Genomic DNA, 20,838 nt, shown 5'->3' on the forward strand with positions numbered 1-20,838 from the left:
AATAATAGATAACTGTTACCGGTTTACGTATTTACTATACTTTTTATCATTAGAGTGTACTCTTTCTACTTATTAAAAGAAAGTTTGCCGTAAAAGTATGCCATGTTATGCCAGCAGCAGCCTCATATATTTTGTGCTTCCTGTGTCTCCATTGCATAATTTTCTCTTGTATTTGATCTAATCTCATATTGTTTTGTACAATGATGTGCTGTACAAGCATGTAACGCAGGAGCAAGAGGCTACACTACACAACTTAGGCTACCATCTAGGTTTGTGTAAGTGCACTCTGTGATGTTCACCCAACAAAATCACCTAATGATGTATTTCTCAGAATATACCCCCATTGTTAAGCAGCACATGACTGTACTGTGGTGTTTGACAAATAGTATTTTATTTCCATTCTACATTTACTACTTGAGATTCTACTGAAGGGAAGATGTGTCTCTTATCCCCTTTATTTATTTACATAACTATGGACTAAACATTTGCTTTATTTTATGGGTATAAACAATTTTTAAGATTTTGGATGGACTTCAGAAAGGTTTTACAGATTTACACTCTCTCAGGTACTGCATTCTTCTGCCGCCTTTCTATACCCCCACCAACAGTAATTATGTACAAATAACAAATGCATTTGATGAAAAAAGGATGTATAATAATTGTTTTTCTTTGCATTTTATTACCACCAAAGTGGAGTCTCTTACATTTATCTTCACTGTTCATTTATTTGTCATTATCCATCATTTGTCTTTTAATATAACATTCCACATTTTATCCTTCAAGGTTTTTATGAGATCTTGATTCATTGAGGATATTACAAATATAATACTTTGGAATATACTTCCTCAATTTATTTGCATTTTAACTGATAATGAATGTTTTACAGTTTTATACAGTCAAAAACATTGATGTGCTCCTTTTTAATCTGTGCTGTTATAGAAAGTCCTTTCCCAAATAAAGACATTCAACATGCTTTCTTTGATTTCTGATAGATCAAAATTTTTACATGTATTTATTTTATTCTTCTGAAATATATTCCACTAGGTTTTCCAACATAAAATATTTTCTATATTTCAATACTTTTCCCCAAACTTCAGGAACTTACAAGGGTAGAATTTAAATTTATATATATATATATATATATATATATATATACACACACACACACACACACATATATACCTATACACACACACACACACACACACACACACACACACATATATAATTTTTAATTAGTAATGGAAATCATCCATTTTGGGGTAAAAAAAAACAGATCCTTACCTCACACTACTTATAAAATGGATTCCACATCAACATGTGTATGTTGGGAAAATATTTTTATCAAGAAAATACAAACTACAAATCTAGGCATCTGGATAAACAAGGCAGCTTATCTATGCCTGGACAGTTTGCTAGCATTGGGTTAAAGTAAAATAAATATGATTAAGATATCCTTCATCATATTGATACAACAATACATAATACGTACTACTGCCTATGTCTGAGATTATAACCAACAGCACACAATTGTAGAACCTTTTCACTATTCATGAAAGTTTCTCTAAAGGGGTTGGTCACACCGGATTGTCCTTACCAGAACTCAGCTATACCCCAAAGCAAGATTTTTTTTTTAATAAAAAGGGGCCCATATGTTGCAATCAATAAGAGTATAAAATACAGATTTACAAACACGATTACTACCATAAACACACATGTAGGTATAATAGAAGATAACAGAAAGGTGACTGTCGTTAGGTGGGGAGAAAACGAATGATGATTCGTCAGGGGTTCAGGTCTTTTTTCCAACAGAACTGGGACAGGGGCCTTGCGCCTCCGTGTCACCGGACGTGGTACTCCCGGAAGCACTTGGCGTGCACGCCCTTCTGGCACTTCTCGCAGCGGGTGTTAGTCTGCGAGTGGCAGAGGGCGCAGCGCGTCCTCCTGTCCTGGTGCACGATCCAGTGGCCCACCATGTCGAAGCGGCTCTCGGTCTCCAGCCGCCGGCTCCGCCTGCCCTGGGAGGACGTGTGGGCGTTGCTCTCCAGGTACACGCAGGCCACGTACCTGCGGAAGGCCAGGAGGTCCACGTGCGCTTCGCGGCAACAGATCCTGTGCAGCTGCCACGCGTTGTTGAGGGCGGCGTCCAGCACGTAGGCCATGAAGCTAGAGTACCACTTTGTGCCTCGCACCTTCACTTTGTACCTGGCCATGTTCTGATCCAGGCGGCCCACGCCGCCTGCCTTGTCCTGGTACAGCCTCAGCAGGGATGGCTGGCGGGCCTGGCCGCGCGCCCCCATGGGCGCTATGTCCGCAGCGTTGGAGCAGATGTCCAGCACGCTGCCGTCGTGCCAGCGGCATACAATGACCTCCTCACGGTCGTCCACTTTGTAGTCAAACGAGCCCTTCCTCATTTTCTTCAGCGCTCTCGGCTCTTTAAGGGGACATCGCTCAGTTCTGTACTCACGTACAGTTCCTGTGGCCTTCACCCCCTTTTTCCTCAAGATGGACATCAGTTTGACACTCGTGAAAACCTTGTCAAAAACTATGTGGTAGGGTAGACAGCCGCGTTCCCGCAGAGCATCCGCAAACTTGAGCACCATGCTGGCGCCCAGATCCAGGCCGCGTGCTGGCCTCGTGAACAGAGTGCCCTGCGATGGCTCGAACCATACCAGGTAGCCGCTGCTGGTGGTGCCACACCATACCTTGCAACCAAGTGGCGCCGACTTGGCCGCAGGTGGCCTGGGCCCCCGAGGCCCAAAGTACTCACACAACGACTCACCAAAGCTGTAAAACTCCTCCAAGGGCGCGTGCTGCCGGAAATTTTGATTCATTCGGTCGATGAGAGGCCGCACTTTGGAGAACCTGTCGCTGGCATCCAGCTCATGGTTGTCTGAAAAATGCAGGTATGAGAAGATCAGTTCGAATCGGTCCCTTCTAATTGCATCAGCCACAAGACGGTGATGTGAGTCTGGGGACGTTTCCCAGAACACCCTTCTCCTTGGGTAGGACACATACCCACTCAGAATCAAAACGCCCAAAACACACTTCAGTTCCTGGGCCGTGGCACCCAGACTCACGTTTTTCTGCCGGGCATAACGATTAGTTTCATTAACAATAAAATTAATCATTCCTTCATCAAAAAACAACTCAAATAGGCCTACAGGACTCAGTTCCTGGCTCTTGAGATCGTCCATATGGGGGTCTGACGCTGTCCAACTGCTGAAGTCCGGGTGGATGTCCCTCTTGGTCCAGAGTGGCAACGCTGCCACTGCTGCCTCCTTCCTCATGGCTGCCCGAGGCTGCACGTCATCATCTGGCCCAGGGCCATCATCCTCGGGCACCACAGAGGCATGCAGTACACTGCCAGGCAGAGGGCCACCTCGCCGGCCATCCTCATCCCCCGAGTCCTCGTCAGTGAAGTCACCCGCCGCACTGTCAGGCGGGGCAATAAAGATCTCCTCCCTGCCAGGGCCAGACCCCTCCTCCAGAGCCTTGAGAAGCTCCAGCAGCTTGGTGGACTTCAGCTTGGAGCCGGTGCCTCTCCCAGCAGTGAGGCCACTGCAAGACAGCAAACAGAACAGGGAGAGATCATGCAGGAGAGGTGATGCTTCAGTGAGGTGGCTCTCCCGCTGCAAAGCACCTGCGCTTCAACAGCGTATCGCATGGCATCCCCAGGCAGTGGCAGGCAAGTGAATTTTCCACCCAAACACAGATTAAAACTATTTTAATGATGGGAAGCATTCTAAAGAGGCATTCCATACTTCCTTTCCTCCTGAATAGAGAATCCCCTCCAGAAGTGAACCCAGGTGCCACCGTCATCACCCAACAGTAACCACCTACAGCAAGCCTGGGCCACCTGACTCAGTGGCCCCAGAGGCCTGCTTCTTGCTCTGTCTTACCTGTCCCTTCCCTTTCTCTTACTCATTTGGCAAAAAGATTCCTTGCTTCCCAAATTCTGAAACACTGTCAGCAGCCACACTCAGGACCTGAGAAGACGCAGGCAGACCTTCAGATGGCTCTCCAATACCAGGTATGTCACTGCATACTGACTGCGATTCAGAATCTAACACATTTGGGACACATGGAAACCTTGGGCACATGGGGACTAAATGGACGGCAGGAGCTATTTCTCGGGCAGGCACCACCCAGAAGCTGGCAGTGGGCTCCCTGCACTCCTACCTGCTCAGGGTCTGTTCTAACTGCAGGAGACAGTGACAGATCGACAAGCTAGTGGCCCTGAAGAGTGGCATCAGGTGCTGATGAGGTCTACCCTGGACAGGGATGGAGAACACAGCCAAGGAGCAGGACTGGGGGTGCTACTGCACGAAGATGGTAAGTGAAGGCTGAAGTAAGATGGCCTGAAAGTAAGGGAGTGGCCTAGCAGATAGCTAAGGACAGGGTATCACAAACAGAACAAAGAACTGTAGGCACAAGGCCCTGAGCCTGAGAGGACTTGAAATCCATGAACAGAAAGGAGGCCAGTGAGGCACAGGTGCAGTGAGGGAAGCAGGGCTGAGGCAGCCAGCTGGGCCCACAGGGCTCCAGAGGTCCTCACCAACACTCCGGTTGTGCTCAGCGATCACAGGGAACCTGAAGGGGGCCCACAGGGCTCCAGAGGTCCTCACCAACACTCTGGTTGTGCTCAGCGATCACAGGGAACCTGCAGGGATGTAGGGGGTCACATACATCACTCTGGCAGTGAGAATGGGCTGGACGGGAAAGGTTGGCATACTGCTGCCCTGTGCATACTCGTACTTCCAGCCCGATTTCCATGTGCAAGCAGAGGGAAAATGAGGCTTTAGCACAGAGGCTGAGCCTCCGGAGTTCAGGTCACATTAAAGATCCCCTCCAAACTTACTTCCCGGACACTGGCTCCACCAGTCCCCATGCTGGAGGCATGGACCATGTCTGACCTCTAGGGCAGTAAGGTGTTCTTCAGGCTCTGCATGGCCAGGAAGGGGGCCAGCCCTCAGGAGAGGAAACCTGAAATCCTCCCATGGGTCACTTGCACTGAGACCGATTCTCAGGGTAGCAGCACCTTCACGCCTCCTCCAGCCTCGCCCACTTCCCAGCAGCAGGTCTAGGCCTGCCCAGCCAGAGTCCTGCCAGTGTCACTATCGGAGCTGCTGCTCGTCCTGTGGCCTCCAAACCTCTGCACGTGGGGTGGGAGAGTATGCAGGAACTGAGGTGGCCCTCAGGCACCGGATTCTGTTTTAAAAGTAAATCACATTTCCGATCAAGTGTAGACACAGCAGCTTCACAGCTATGCCCCTGCCACATACTCCTTGTCTACCTCGTCTTTTCTCTAATCGTCTCCCTTCCCTGCTCTTTCTTCCTTGTTTTTGCTTCCAAGACACAAAGAACTTAGTGAGGCCGGTAGGATGAAGGGCTGAAAGTGTCATGGGCCTGGCCTTTCAGAAACAGGGCGTAAATGCCTGAATGAAGCCTCCCATCAAACAGCACTCCTACCTTGACGTTGAAGCCATGACGAGCTGGGAACCCTGGTTTGTCTTGATAACAAAGTCTAGGAATCTGGAAGACAACACAAGACGATTTTTAAAAATTGTACGTTTATTAGCAAGGCAGTCAGATCTTCTCTACCATTTGAGGGGCAACATCTCTAGCTGAAGGTTCACCTCCAACCAGAGGGAAATGAATTGATGACACACAGGAAATGATGTCTAGTTGACTGGCTAATTAGAGGGAAGAAGGACAAGATCCCTCATTGTCACACCTCGGTTTCCACCACCAGAACTGGCATTTGGGGCTGGATGAGTCCTTGCTGTAGGAGGCTGTGCGTTACGAGATGTTTAACAGTACCCCAGGCCTCTACCACTAATACCAGAAGAACACTCACCCCCCTCACTATGAAAACCAAAAATGTTTCCAGGCATTGCCGAGTGTCCCCTGGGGACAAAACACACCCTGGTTGACAACTACTGCTCCAGATCAGTGGTCCAATAGAACTTCCTGACAAGAAAAATGTTCCACACCAACGCTGTCCAGCATGGCTGCCACCCGCCGCCATGGTTATTAAGCACTTGGTACATGACCAATGTGACTGACAAACTGAATGTTTAATTTTATGTAACTTCAATTAACTTTAATATAAATAGTTACATGTGGCTGGCTGGTGGCTACTGTATTAGACAGTGAAGTCCTAGATGTATTAAGAACCTACTATGAAAAAGCAGAACTATTAAACTTTTAAAGTATACAAATTGTGATAAAAAGATACAGTGAAAGTTTAAACTTAAAAAAATATATATTACTGTAAAAGACACATTGCCATTAATCCCCCTCAAAATACTCCCCCTCACTTCAAACACACTTTTCCCATCATTCTTGCCACTTTCTGTATCAGTTCTGGAAGTCCTCTTTCCTGAATGTCTTTAGTTGAGCTGTCGTGGCTGCCTCGGTGTCATGAATCCATTCAAAACATTTACCTTTCATGGACATTTTGATTTTGGGGAAGAGCCAGAAGTCATACAGTGCCAGATCCAGTGAATAAGGTGGATGACGACACACCATAATGTTTTTATTTGACAGAAATTGCCATATACCAGAAGCGATGTGTGACACAGAGCATTGTCAGGATGGAGGATGATTTATAGCACACTTTAAAACACACTTTTCAACCGTAGCTCACACCTGACTGGCTACACTGAACAAGCTGAAACTTGTCACACACTGTTACTAAGGTTCGACATGCCACTTCCCATATTGAAAATCCCTGCCTTTGCACTGGATGGCACGCAGCAGCAGCATTCACCATATGTTTTGATCACAACAGAAAGGCTCCGTGTTACACATCACTTCTGGTATTGAGACAGGTTAGTTAGCATGGTGTTAGGTAGACAGGGGTTCCCTGGTGGAATAAACAAAAAAGCAGCCATATCCTGAAACTTCAGGTTCTGAAAATGTCTCCTTCACTCCAGGACAGAGACATGAGAATACGCCTTGGTTAACAGATAATCTCAAATCCCTCCCGGCTGGACAAAGGAGCAGATCTGGTAGATAGGAATGGGTTACTTCTTAATCCCTTCAGGATGGGCAAACAGGACAAACCTGATAGACGAATTCCATTAGAAGGCCCAGCCCCCTTCCCCAAGCAGGCAAGGGAAGGTATAAAAGTAAGAGCTTTTGCCTCAGTCACTGGGCACCCCCATTCGGGACCCCTTCCTGCTCGGGAGCTGCAACCTCTTCTCCTGCCTCTAATAACCCATCTTCCTTTACAACTCCTTGCCTCTCCCTGATCAGTGTGTCCATTGTTCGGTTTCACAAGATATAATCCTGGCCTACATCCAGAAACCGTCGACAGATCCAACATTGTTTACATCATTTGGGGACTCACAGAAAAATATTCCTACTTCAGTATGACAATTTCTGTCAAATAAAAACATTATGATGTGTCCTCATGCCCCTTATTCACCAGATTTGACACCGTGAGACTTCTGGCTCTTCCCCAAAGTCAAAAGGATCACGAAAGGTAAATGCTTTGAATCGATTCAGGACATCGAGGCAGTCATGACAGAGTAACTAAAGACACTCACAAAAGAGGACTTCCAGAACTGCTTCAGAAAGTGGCAGGAGATAGAAGTATTTGAAGAAAGGGGAGTATTTTGAGGGGGATTAAGGGCAATGTGCGTTTTACTGTAGTAATTTTTTTTAAACATTCACCGTATTTTTTGATCACAGCTCATTAATGACCACAAAATAAAGAAGCCCTTCTTGTTAGGTCAGCTACAGGCATAGTCAAAGCAGCCAGGAGCCAAGTCATACCCCTCTGCCAAGTCAGACCCTCCTCTCATGATGGAAACTGGGGCCCCTGGCGTTTCCCGGAAGAGGCAGCGGACCTTTGGTGCGATAAACAACTCTGGATGCAGCCGCTCGCGCCCAATCTGCACTGGGGGGGCCTGCTCATCTGCCACCTCACTCAGCCAACCCCCACCCCAAAAATCGCATATATGCCTCCCTCACTCTGCCCTGGGCGCGACTTCACCGGCCCTGTCTGCGGACCGGTGAACCTTGCCCGGGAACGCAGAATAAAGCATTCACCTTTCTCAACCCACCTGACTCTGTTAGCTTCATTATCTCGCCGCAAGCCTTACAGAAAACATAAGGACTTGACAATGGATAAATTTAACTACATCAAACTTCCAGCAAGTCTGTTGCAGGCAGTCTCTAAGATGGCCCTCAAAGCTCCTGACCTCCCAGTACTTATGCCCTGTGTCATCTTCTTCCCTTGAGTAAGTTGGACCTCATGACTTATTTCTAACAAACAAATATGGAGGAAGTGATGAGACGTCTCTTCTGAGATTAGGCTACAAATAGACAGGGACTTGTGTCTTGTGCTCACTATCTCTCCTGCTCCCTCTTTCACTGACGGTAAGGAAAGCCAGCTACAATGCTGTGAACCACTCAAGGGAAAGGGCCATTGGTAAGAGGCTGGAGAGGTCCCTGGCCAGGAGCCACAGGGCACTGAGCCTTCAGTCTAACAACTCACAATGAACTGAAGCCTGAGGAACACCCCTTCCCAGTCACACCCCCAGAGGAGACCACAGACCCTGCTGACAGTTCGCAACCTCAACAGACACTGAGCCACTGGAACTCTGCTAAGTCCCAGCTGGATTCCTATCTGGCAGAAACTGAGCGATAACAAGTGTTTATTGTTTTAAGCTTCTAAATTGTGGGGTAATTTGTGATGCAGCAAAAGGTAATTAATGTAACATCTATAGAACAACGCACCAAAAACAACAGTCAAAGCTATAGCTGTCACCAGTATCCAGAACATATAAAGAATTCCTACAAAACAATGAGAAAAAGATAACCCTAACAGGCAAGTTTGTTAGCCAGCATTCACACTGAGGAGCTCTCATGAACCCTGGTGATACTGAGCTTCCAGTCTGAGGACGACACAGAACGTAGAGGAGACTAGAAACAGACCTACATGAAGGGCTGATAATAAACAGGACTGCATAAAAACCCTGCAAAATGCTGTACCAGTATAGAAGGGTAAACGACAAATAATCCCACTGCACACAAGTGACCAGCAAGTAAACATGCTGACTGCAGGTGTATGTGTGGGGGGAAATCCTAAGAATTTTTAACAATGAAGGTTTATGAGGTCAATTCACACTTCTCAGTGGTGCCAATAACATCAAGTGAAAATTTTAATGGAAAATGACCTTTACTGGTAGTGCCCCTCAGGGGAACAGTGGAGACAAACAAAACTCTCAGGAGGACTATATCCCAAACAAAACTTGAAAGAACTCCACTGATAATAGTTCCAAAAAAATATAAACTGATAATCAGGAGATAAAAAAGGAAAGTCACAAAATAAACAAGGAAACAAGGCACCATGGGAGCCAGCAGAAACAATACACAGCAGAATCAGACCCACAGACTCTAGATACTATAAATACTAGAAAAAGAATATAAAATAAGTATGTTCAATAAGTTATAAGAAACAGTATGAATAAGAAACAATAAATAAATAAATAAACTATAGTTAAAAAGAACCAAATAAAAATTTTAAAAAACAAAAAAAACCTAGCAGCAAATAAAAAAACCCAGAAAAACCACGAAGGAAAATAAACAAAGACCTAAAAACAGAACCACAACAAAAAAACATCAAAAGTCACCCAGAAGCTATCTAAAACAACTCTGTAGGACCTCGGAAAACACCCAAAGGTTTATAGCAACCAAGTAAATATTCAATCAATATAAAGCGATCTTTGCCACCTCTGTGCAAGGAAACTAATCCATAGCCCCACCCACTGCTAAATACAGCCTTCAGCCTGCCTCACCAGAAAACCTAACCAATGCACACAGTAAACTTCATAGCCCATCCTACAGTTGCACTTACAGTGGCATTTAGCAGAGCATAACCATCTGCACAGCAAAAGTGGTGGTCCCATCTGGCCAAGTAATTCAGTGCATAGTCCAACCTGATTTGGGTCCCCAAACGACAAGCTATGCTGGCCTCCAGGCCCATTCTGGTGCCTTGCTCAGGCAGAAAAACTAATTCATAGCCCTGCTTACTGCTGAGTATAGTACCTAGTTCCAACCATCTAGGAAGCCTGACCAGAAAATCCAGGCAGCCATGTAGACCATCCTACAGCCTCGCTTGAACAGGGAACCAAGCCAGCAGTTCTATCCAGCTGTTCTCAGCCAGCACCACTCCCCATCATCTGACTTCAGAGCTGAGGCAGTGGCCTTACCCAATACTAGACCCAACAGCAAGCCCCACCTGCCCAAGAATAGTACCAACTAACATATCCAAAACCCCAAAATGACCTGAGTGGAAAGAACTGTCTCTGCCAAAGCATACCAGTGAAGTCTGGAAAAAAAGACTGATTACACAAATGCACAGACACCAATGTAAGGAAACAAGTGTCATGAAGAATCGGGTAAACATGACAAAGAAAACTAATAAAGCTATGATAACTGACCATAAAGAAATGGAGATTTATAAAATGCCAAAATTCAGAATAATCCTCTTTAAAAAGTTTAATGAACTACAAAACACACAAATGGACTAGACAAAATTAAATAAACAATGCATAAACAAAAGGAGAAGTTCAACACAGAAATAGAAACCATTCAAAAAAACAAACAAAAAAAAACCCTACAGCTAAAGAATACAGTGGTACCTCGGTTTTCCAACGTCTCCATTGATGAACATTTCGGTTTACGAACGCCGTAAATTTTATGGATCAATGGTATCATTAGATAGTAAAATTCATGCTAAATTTGCAGTTTTAGGGGTTGATTTTAAAGGTCTGGAATGGATTAATCCATTTTGCATTACGTTCTATGGGGAAACCACACCTCAGTTTTCAAACGTTTCAGAACTCAAAAGGTCTTCTGGAACGGATTATGTTCAAAAACCGAGGTACCGCTGTACAATAACTGCAGAATTCAACAGAGACTTTCAACATCAGACATTATCATGCAAAAGAACAAATCAGTGAACTTAAAGACTGGTCATTTGAAAATGGCCAGCTAGAAGAGAAAAAGAAAAAAAAGAGTAAGAAAGCCCATGAGATTTATAGGACACTATACACACAAACATACACACATGTGAGCATGTGCGTGTGTGCAGATATTATGGGAGTCCCAGAAGGAGAAAAGAGAGATAATGAGGTAGACAGTTTATGAAACAAACAATGGGGCCGGCCTGGTGGCTCAGGTAGTTAGAGCACCATGCTCCTAACACCAAAGTTGCCAGTTTGATTCCCACATGGGCCAGTGAGCTGAGCCCTCTACAGCTAAGATTGTGAACAATGGCTCTCCCTGGAGCTGGGCTGCTGTGTGCTGCCATGAGTGGCCAATGGCCAGCGTGAATGGCCGGCAGCCAGCGTGAGTAGGCAGCAGCCATTGTGAGCAGCCGGCAGCGGGCGAGAGCTGCCATGAGCTGCTGTAAGCAGCCGACCTGATGATTGGCCACCGACTGCCTCAGCCGGGGTGGGGGTGGGGGGCTCAAGGCTCCTAATACCAGACTGGGCCAGGGAGATGTGTCCTACACAACTAGACTGAGAAACAAGGGCTTGAACCGGAGTGGGGCAGGGAGGTGGAAGAAGGGAAAAGAATAAACAAGAAACAATGACTGAAAACTTACAAGATATAGGGACAGAAATGGGCATCTCGATTCATGAAACCCAATATTCTCCAAAATATTGAATCTAAACAGATCTAGACTGAGACACATTAAACTGTCAAAACTTTAAGACAAAGAAAGAATTTTGAAAGCAGCAAGAAATAAGTTACATACAAGGGAACCCCATAAGAGTAATGGCAGATTTCTCAACAGAAACTTTCCAAGCTAGGAGAGAATGGGATAAATTTAAAATATTGAAAGAAAAAACATTGTCAAGCAAAAATACTATATCTGGTAAAGCTGTCCTTCAGAAATGAAAGAGACATAAAGACTACCTAACAAAAGCTGAGGGCATTCATCACCACTAGACCCACTTTATAAGAACACTAAAGGAATTTCGTCAAGCAGAAGTAAAAAGATGTTAATCAACATCATAAAAATATATAAAGGTAGTGTAAAACTCACTATAATGGTAAATATATAGTGAAAGCCACATTATCTAATATGGTATAGTACATAATTCACTTAACAACTCTAGCTTAAAAAGATTTTTAAAATGTATTAAAATAACCATAATTACAATAATCTGTTATTGGATACATGTATAAAAAATAAGTAAACTGTAACATCAGTAATCTAAAATGTGAGGGGAAAAAGTAAAAGTGTAAAGAATACTATGGAAGTGGCTATCAGTCGAAAACAGAGTTAAAATTTTAAAGTGTTTTATGTAAGTATCGTGGTAACCACACATACCAAAAAAAAAGCTAGTTACACAAAAGAATGCGATTTTTTAAAAAGTCAAAACATAAGGATACAAAAAGTCATCACATCACAAAGGAAGACAGCAGGATAAGAAGCAAAAAACAAAGGATCTATAAAACAGGAAACAATAAATAAAATGGAAATGGTCCTTCCATATCAATGATTATGTTAAACGTAAATGGATTAATTCCCCAATAAGAAATATTAATAGAAGGACTGAATGGATAAAAATGATGCCTACTGACTTGATCTTTAAAGACATACACAGATTGAGGCAGAAGGATGGATAAATATATTTTGAGCAAATGGTAGTTTTAAAAAATACAGGGGTAGTTCTACTTATATCAGGCAAAAATAGACTTTAAACTACAACTTCTTTTGAAAGGATTACATCACACAGAGGCAGCGTGAGGAGTGCTTCTTGAAATCACCCGTGGAATTTACAAAAAACCGAACAGTTATAATTCAACAAGGGACTCCCTACACAGTACACAGTCATGCCTGAGAGATCTGCAAATTGAAGCATCTAAAGGTGGGCAAATTAGGCGAGTGGGGGAGTGGGGAAGGAGGAAGTGCAGAGACACGGGCCTCAGGCCCCAGACCAGAGGTCAGGACTCCCTACATTCCAGAGCTTACTGCAGTCGCAGGAGAGAAAAGAATTTGGGCTGCTAGTGCTCCCCTTATGACCTACAGTCCCACCTAAGGGATCAGCATGTAACACAGCTGAACCCAACACTCAAGGCAGTGACCTCGGAACAAAGACTGAGGAAAGAAGGGTAAGAATGGTGTTTTAAGCCCTCACTGCCAAGCAGAGGACGGAAAACATAACCTGGAGCCTGGCCGACTCCGCCTTACCATCCCAGAGCTCACCCCACCCCCACGCTCCCAGTGCTACCGTGTTTCCCCGAAAATAAGACCTAGCCGGACAATCCGTTCTAATGCGTCTTTTGGAGCAAAAATTAATATAAGACCCGGTCTTATATTATAGTAAAATAAGACCATCCCTTATTTAAGACCAGGTCGTTTACCCCAGAAGAAACAGTAGCAATGTCAGATTAAAGAACAGAATATTTACAGCTCTGAGCACTGCAGCCCCGCAGCCACAGACTCACAGAGCAACTAATTCCAGTGAAAGGGAAGGAACTGCGAGTTGGTAGTCGACATTGCTCAGAACCACCTATGACAATCCACCCAGCCCCTGGCCCACCTATCTGGGGCAATCCATGCAGGGGCAACCAGAGCCGCTGACATACGCAGGCACTGAATCTGGTTGTAGGAAAGCTTAGGGACTTCAGAAGCTCTCCACATCCCCCCACGGAGGCAGTGCTCTGAGACCCAGACAACCTGCTCACAGAGGAGGAGCCCTCTTTCCAGGGAACTGCCCCCCTCCATATGCGAGTAGTCGTAACAGTGCAGGACAAAATATAATTCTACAGCATGGAAGAGAAGGAAGACTGCAGCGGGAGAAAATATAAAACATTCTACCAACATGTATTGGAAAGCAAGAAAGAAGACCCCTTCCTATCAACACGTTGCAGAACCCACTCCAGTAGATGCCCAGGAAGAGAAACAGTAATTCATTAATGGCCATGAATAACCAATGTAACAAAACAGCTCAAAAAGAAAATGAAAAGACTGCAGAAAATGAACTCGAAGACAGGGAAATATGTGACTTAAATGACAGAACATTCAAGATTGCAATTCTTAAAAAACTCAACAATATGAAAGAAAACACAGACGGGCAGTTTAATGAACACAGAAACACAATCAAAGAACAAAATGAACATTTTACAAAAGAGATTGATATCTTTTCTTTTTTCCCCTTCTTCCACCTCCGCTCCCCCCACTCCAGTACGTTGGTCAGCCGCTCACAGCAACACTGGTCACCAGCCACTCATGGCGGCATACGGTAGCTGGCGGCAGCCCTCGGAAGCACACAGCAGCGCAACTCCAGGGAGAGCTGTTGTGCACAATCTTAGCTGTAGAGGGCGCAGCTCACTGGCCCTTGTGGGAATCAAACTGGCGACCTCAGCATTAGGAGAATGGTGCTGCAACCACCTGAGCCACCAGGCCAGCTCCAAGATCTTAAAGAACCAAATAGAATTTCTGGAGATTAAGAACTCAATAAAAGAAATGAAGAATAAAATAGCCAACTTAGGTAATGGGGCTGACCAGATGAGGAAAGAATCAGTGACATTGAAGACAGAAATCTGAAACGACACAGATGGAAGAAAAGAGAGACTTAAGAGTTAAACGAAAGAACTCTACAAGGACTTTCTTACTCCGACAGAAAGAGCAACATAACAATAATGGGTATACCAGGAGAAAGAAAGGGAAAAGGGTACAGAACGTATATTCAAACAGTCAACGAGAACTTCCCAAATTTGTGGAAAGAATTAAATCCTAAAATCCAAGAAAAAAAAAATAACACCTAATTACCTCAATCCCAACAGGCCTTCTCCAAGGCACATTGTATTCAAATTGTCAAAAATTAACAACAAAGAAAGAATCCTCAAGGCAGCCAGGCAAAAGAAGACAGTAACCTACAAAGGAAAGCCCTTTACATTATCATCAGATTTTTCAGCAGAAACTCTACAGGCCAGGAGGTAATGGATTCAAATATTCAAACTATTGAAAGAGAGAAATTATGAGCCAAGAATAATATATGCATCAAAGATATCCTTTAGATATGAAGGAGGAATACAGACCTTTCCAGACGTACAGAAACTGAGAGAATTTTCTAACACACTACCTGCATTACAAGAAATATAGAAGGAGGCTATTCGACCTAAAACAAAAAAGCAAAAGAATACAAAATCATGCGTAGTATTACAAACAGACAGAAGCAGGAAATGGCAATGCCTATATAAAATAGGACACTATATACTTAAACATAACATATAAGGTAAAGGGGAAAAAAACATTAAAAAAAAAGAGGAAAAAGACAACTTGCTATCTTGCTATTGTAACACAGAAATCAATTCACAGCATACATATGGATAATTTCTGACAACGAAAACAAAAAGCAGAGAGAGTAAAGGTCTAAACCGGCAAAGAGGAATGGAGAAAGGAAGCATGCTGAAGAAAAGGGAATACTATAAATAGGAAACTTTCTTTTACATAAACTTAATGGTAATCACTCATAAAAAAATCCAGAACTGAAATATATAACATAAAAAAAAGAAGAAACAAAGGGAAAATTCATAGAACACTAGCACACTGAAATAACAGAGAGCAACAAAAGACAAAATACAATGGAAACACCAACCTACCCGAAAACAACAGATAGATTGATGGGGAATCCTCATATATCAATAATCACCCTATATATAAATGGACTGAACTCACCAATAAAAAGGCACAGACTAGCAGATTGGATCAAAAAACTAAACCAATCGTATGCTGTCTCCAAGAGACACATCTCAGGTACAAAACAAATATAGACTCAAAGTGAAAGGGTGGAAATTAGCACTCCAAGCAAATGGTATTCAGAGAAAAGTAGGTGTGGCCATACTTGTATCGGATGAAACAGACTTCAGGATACAAAAGGTAAAGAGACAAAGATGGACATTTCGTAGTGATAAACAAGATATGCAACAAGAAGACATAACAGTCATCAATATTTATGCCCCCAACCAGGGAGCACCAAAATATACAAAGCATCTACTAAAAGAACGAAAGGGAGAAATTGACAAAAACACCATTGTACTATAAAACACAATTATACTAGGGGATCTAAATACATCATTGACAGCTATGGATAGATCATCCAAACAGAAAATAAATAAGGAAATATGAGCCTTAAATAACACATTAGACCAAATGGACATAATTGAAATTTATAGAGCACTTCATCCTAGAACATCAGACTATACATTCTTTTCTAGTGTACATGGAACATTCTCAAGGACAGACCATATATTGGGACATAAAACTAGCCTCAGCAAATTTAAGAAGATTGAAATCATATCAAGCATATTCTCTGATCACGAGGCTTTGAAATTGGATATCAACTGCAAAAGAAAGCAGGAAAAACCACAAATGTGTGGAGATTAAACAACATACTTTTAAACAATGACTATGTCAAAAAAGAAATAAAGAGATCAAAAGATACATATTAATAGAAACAAATAAGAATAAAAATACGTCCTATCAAAATTTTTGGGATGTGGTGAAAGCAGTAATAGAGGTTAATTTATATCATTACAAGCTTATCTCAAGAAGAAAAATTCCAGATAAACAACCTCATATTACTCCTTAAAGAACTAGAAAAAGAAGAACAAATGAAACCCAAAGTCAGCAGAAGGAAGGAAATAATAAAAATCAAAGGAGAACAAAACAAAAGAACAAAACAAATATATATATATATATATATATATATATATATATATATATATATACACACACTAATGCAACAAACAGCTGGTTCTTTGAAAAGATTAATAAAATTGACAAACTCCTAGCTAAACTCACTAAGGTAAAATAAGACACAAATACACAAAATCAGAAATGAAAGTGGAGAAGTTACCACAAATGCCACAGAAATACAAAGGATCATCCAAAAATACAGCAAAGGACTATATGCCACCAAACTCAGTAACCTGGAAGAAATGGACAAGTTCTTAGAAACATGTAGCCCTCCTAGGCACAATCACGAAGAACTGGAAAATCTAAATAGGCCAATCAACAGTAAGTAAATTAAATCAGTCATGCAAAACCTTCTGCAAGGGATAGAATATATGAAGGTCTGCCTGGGAACATTTGGGGATGTAAACTTTCACAGTGACTTGGATATGTGCTTGGCTTTGGGAGGACTGGCTACCCTCCCAAGGACCAAGAAAAGTACAGAATGGGGAGCTTGGCCTTCGCAGGCTCCGGCACATCTAATCTCGTACCCTGGCTCCTAGCCAGACCCAGACCAGTTCCCTGTGTTGCTGACACGTCTGTTATTGGCTCCTTACCACTGTTGTTAGTGAAGTCCTTAAAACCCCAGAAGAACAAAGGCAGGCACGGTTGTTCCCCGGGCCACCTCTGCTGCTGCAAGATATTTCGCCCGTGCTGATGAAGGGCCGGTGCTGTTTCTACTAGTCTAATTGACTGGGCCCTGGTGGTATGATGAATTGCCTCCTTGCTTGTTAGTGGTATGATGATATATTCCTAACCTCTATCTTGTCTTATTTACTTTCGCTTTGTAATAAAACACTTTAATTCCTCCATCCCAGCTTGTGGTGGTGTGTCTTGCGTATCGAGCCTTGAAATTAAGTCTGTACACAGCAATTGATAATACTTATCGATACACCTTCCCCAAAGCAGAAGTCCAGGACGAGATGGCTTCACTAGTGACTTCTACCAAACATTCAGAGAGGATCTAATACCTGTCCTACTCAAACTCTTCCAAAAAAATTGAAGAAGAGACAATATTCCCTACTTTATTTTATGAGGCCAACATTACCTTGATACCAAAACCTGGGAAGGACAACACAAAAAAAGAAAATCACAGACCAACATCTCTGATGAATATAGATGCAAAAATCCTAAACAAAATTCTAGCACATCAACTACAACAATGCATTAAAAAGATTATTCATCACGACCAAGTGGGGTTCATCCCCGGGGCACAAGGATGGTTCAACATCCGCAAATCCATCAATGTGATACACCATATAAACAAAATAAAGGACAAAAATCATCTGATTATATCATAGATGCAGAAAAAGCATTTGACAAGATACAACACCCATTTATGATTAAAACACTTAATAAAATGGATACAGAAGAAAAATACCTTAACATAATAAAGGCCATATATGACAAACCCTCAGCTAATGTCATAATAAACGGTGAAAAACTGAAGCCCTTTGCTCTAGGTTCAGGAACAAGACAGGGTTGTACGCTATCACCATTATTATTCAACACAGTATTGCAAGTCCTAGCCAGAGCAATCAGGCAAGAGAAAGAAATAAAAGGCATCCAAATTGGGAATGAAAAAGTTAAATTGTAACTTTTTGCAGATGACCTGATGCTATATAAACAAAGACCCCATCAAAAAGCTATTAGAAACAATAAACGAATAAAGTAAAGTTGCTGGCTACAAAATCAACATACAAAAATCCACTGCAGGGCGGTGGCTCAAGCGGTTAGAGCTCCATGCTCCTAACTCTGAAGGCTGCCGGTTCGATTCCCACATGGGCCAGTGGGCTCTCAACCACAAGGTTGCCAGTTCAATTCCTCAAGTCCGCAAGGGATGGTAGGCTCCACCCCCTGCAACTAAGATTGAGCACGGCACCTTGAGCTGAGCTGCCTCCCGGATGGCTCAGTTGGTTGGAGTGCATCCTCTCAACCACAAGGTTGCCGGTTCAACTCCCGCAAGGGATGGTGGGCTGTGCCCCCTGCAACTAGCAACGGCAAACTGGACCTGGAGCTGAGCTGGGCCCAACACAACTAAGACTGAAAGGACAACAACTTGAAGCTGAACGGCACTCTCCACAACTAAGATTGAAAGGACAACAACTTGACTTGGAAAACGGGCCTGGAAGTACACACTGTTCCCCAATAAAGTCCTGTTCCCCTTCCCCAATAAAATCTTAAAAAAAAAAAAATCCACTGCATTCCTATATACTTACAAATAAATCTCATAAAAAGAAATAAACAAAAAAAATACCAATTCCTTTCGCAACTGCAGCAAAAAGAATAAAACACCTAGGAATAAACTTAGGATGTGAAACCAAGGATGTGAAAGACCTATATGCTGAAAACTATAAGACATTTTCAAAAATTGAAAAAGACACAAAGAAATGGAAAGACATTCCGTGCTCATGGATTGGAAGAATCAACATGGTTAAAATGGCCATGTTACCCAAAGCAATATACAGATTTAACGCAATCTCCATCAAAATCCCAATGGCATTTTTAAAGAAAGAGAACAAAAAAATCATCAGATTTGTATGGAACCACAAAAGACCCCGAATAGCCAAAATAATCCTAACAAAAAAGATGAAGGCTGGTGGTATCACATTCCCTGACTTCAGCTGTACTACAGAGGAACAATAATCAAAACAGCATGGTATTGGCAGAAAAACACACACAGACCAATAGAATAGAATTGAGAACCCAGAAATAAACCCACATATATATGGACAGATAATTTTTGACAAAGAAGCCAAAAACATACAATGGAGAAAAGACAGCCTCTTCAATAAGTGGTGCTGGGAGAACTAGAAAGCCATGTGCAAAAGAATGAAACGAGACTGGTATCTGTCACTATGTACCAAAATTAACTCAAAAATGGATCAAAGACCTAAACATGAAACCCGAAACAATAAACTGCATAGAAGAAAACATAGGTACTAAACTCACGGTCCTTGGGTTCAAAGAGGATTTTATGAAGTTGACTTCAAAGGCAGGGAAAGTAAAAGCTTAAACAAATGATTGGGACTATATCAAGCTAAAATGCTTCTGCACAGCAAAAGAAACTATCGACAAAATAAAGAGGCATCACCTGAACGGGAGAAGATATTTGCAAAGAACGCCTCAGATAAGGGGTTAATATCTAAAATATACAAGGAACTCATGCAACTCAACAACAAAAAAAAACAAACAACCCAATTGAAAAATGGGCAGAGGACCTGAAGAGACATTTCTCCAAAGAGGACATACAGATGGCCAATAGACATATGAAAAAATGCTCAACATCACTAATCTCAGAGAAATGCAAATAAAAACCACAATGAGATATCACCTCACACCCATTAGAACGACTGCCATCAACAAGATAAATAATAACAAGTGTTGGAGAGGCTGTGGAGAAAAAGGAACCCTCATACACTGATGGTGGGAATGCAGATTGAAAGGCAGTGTGGAGGTTCCTCAAAACATTAAGAACAGAATTACCGTATTACCCAGCAATCCCTCTCCTGGGTATCTACCAAAAAAATCTGAAAACACCCATAAAGATATGTGTGCTCCGATGTTCACTGCAGCTTTATTTACGGTGGCCAAGACATGGAAACAACCAAAGTGTCCTTCGATAGATGATTGGATAAAGACAATGTGGTATATATAGACAATGGTATACCACTCGGCAGTAAGAAAAGAAGAAGTAGTACCACTTGGGATAACATGGATGGGTCTTGAGATTATTATGCTAAGCGAAATAAGTCACACAGAGAAATTAGAGAACCATATGACTTCACTCATACGTGGGATATAAAAATGAAAGCAACAAAGAAACAAGACAAATAAAGAAACAAAAACCCACAGACAATAGTTCAGTGGTTATCAGAAGGTAAGGGTGGAGGAGTGTTACATGAGGGTAAAAGGATTCAAATATGTGGTAATGGAAGGAGAACTGACTCTGGGTGGTGAACACACAATGTGATATATAGATGATGTACCACAGAATTGTACACTTGAAAACTATGTAATTTTACTAACCACTGTCACCCCATAAGTTTTATTTAAAAAAAAGAAAA

The 20,838-nt window shown here is 42.6% G+C and overlaps 1 protein-coding gene across 3 annotated transcripts in view; it reads right to left on the bottom strand.

Moving 5' to 3' along the window:
• Window positions 1-1,186: 1,186 nt before the first annotated feature.
• PGBD2 (piggyBac transposable element derived 2) overlaps window positions 1,187-20,838 on the bottom strand; it is a 43,042-nt gene continuing 23,390 nt past the window's right edge. Inside the window, exons 2-4 of one of the 3 annotated variants that reach the window (XM_033097008.1) lie at window positions 5,473-5,535; window positions 4,862-5,211; window positions 1,187-3,561 (exon numbers count right to left, since the gene is read on the bottom strand). In XM_033097008.1, the coding sequence (XP_032952899.1) occupies window positions 1,842-3,561; window positions 4,862-4,902 (1,761 nt within the window). In that variant the 5' untranslated portion in view covers window positions 4,903-5,211; window positions 5,473-5,535 and the 3' untranslated portion in view covers window positions 1,187-1,841. Of the gene's footprint in view, window positions 3,562-3,902; window positions 4,539-4,861; window positions 5,212-5,472; window positions 5,536-20,838 lie in introns of those variants that run through there. The other 2 variants (XM_033097010.1, XM_033097009.1) reach the window with 2 other exon arrangements.

The sequence above is a fragment of the Rhinolophus ferrumequinum genome, chromosome 24 (genome assembly GCF_004115265.2).
Source record: "Rhinolophus ferrumequinum isolate MPI-CBG mRhiFer1 chromosome 24, mRhiFer1_v1.p, whole genome shotgun sequence".
NCBI lineage: Eukaryota > Metazoa > Chordata > Mammalia > Chiroptera > Rhinolophidae > Rhinolophus > Rhinolophus ferrumequinum.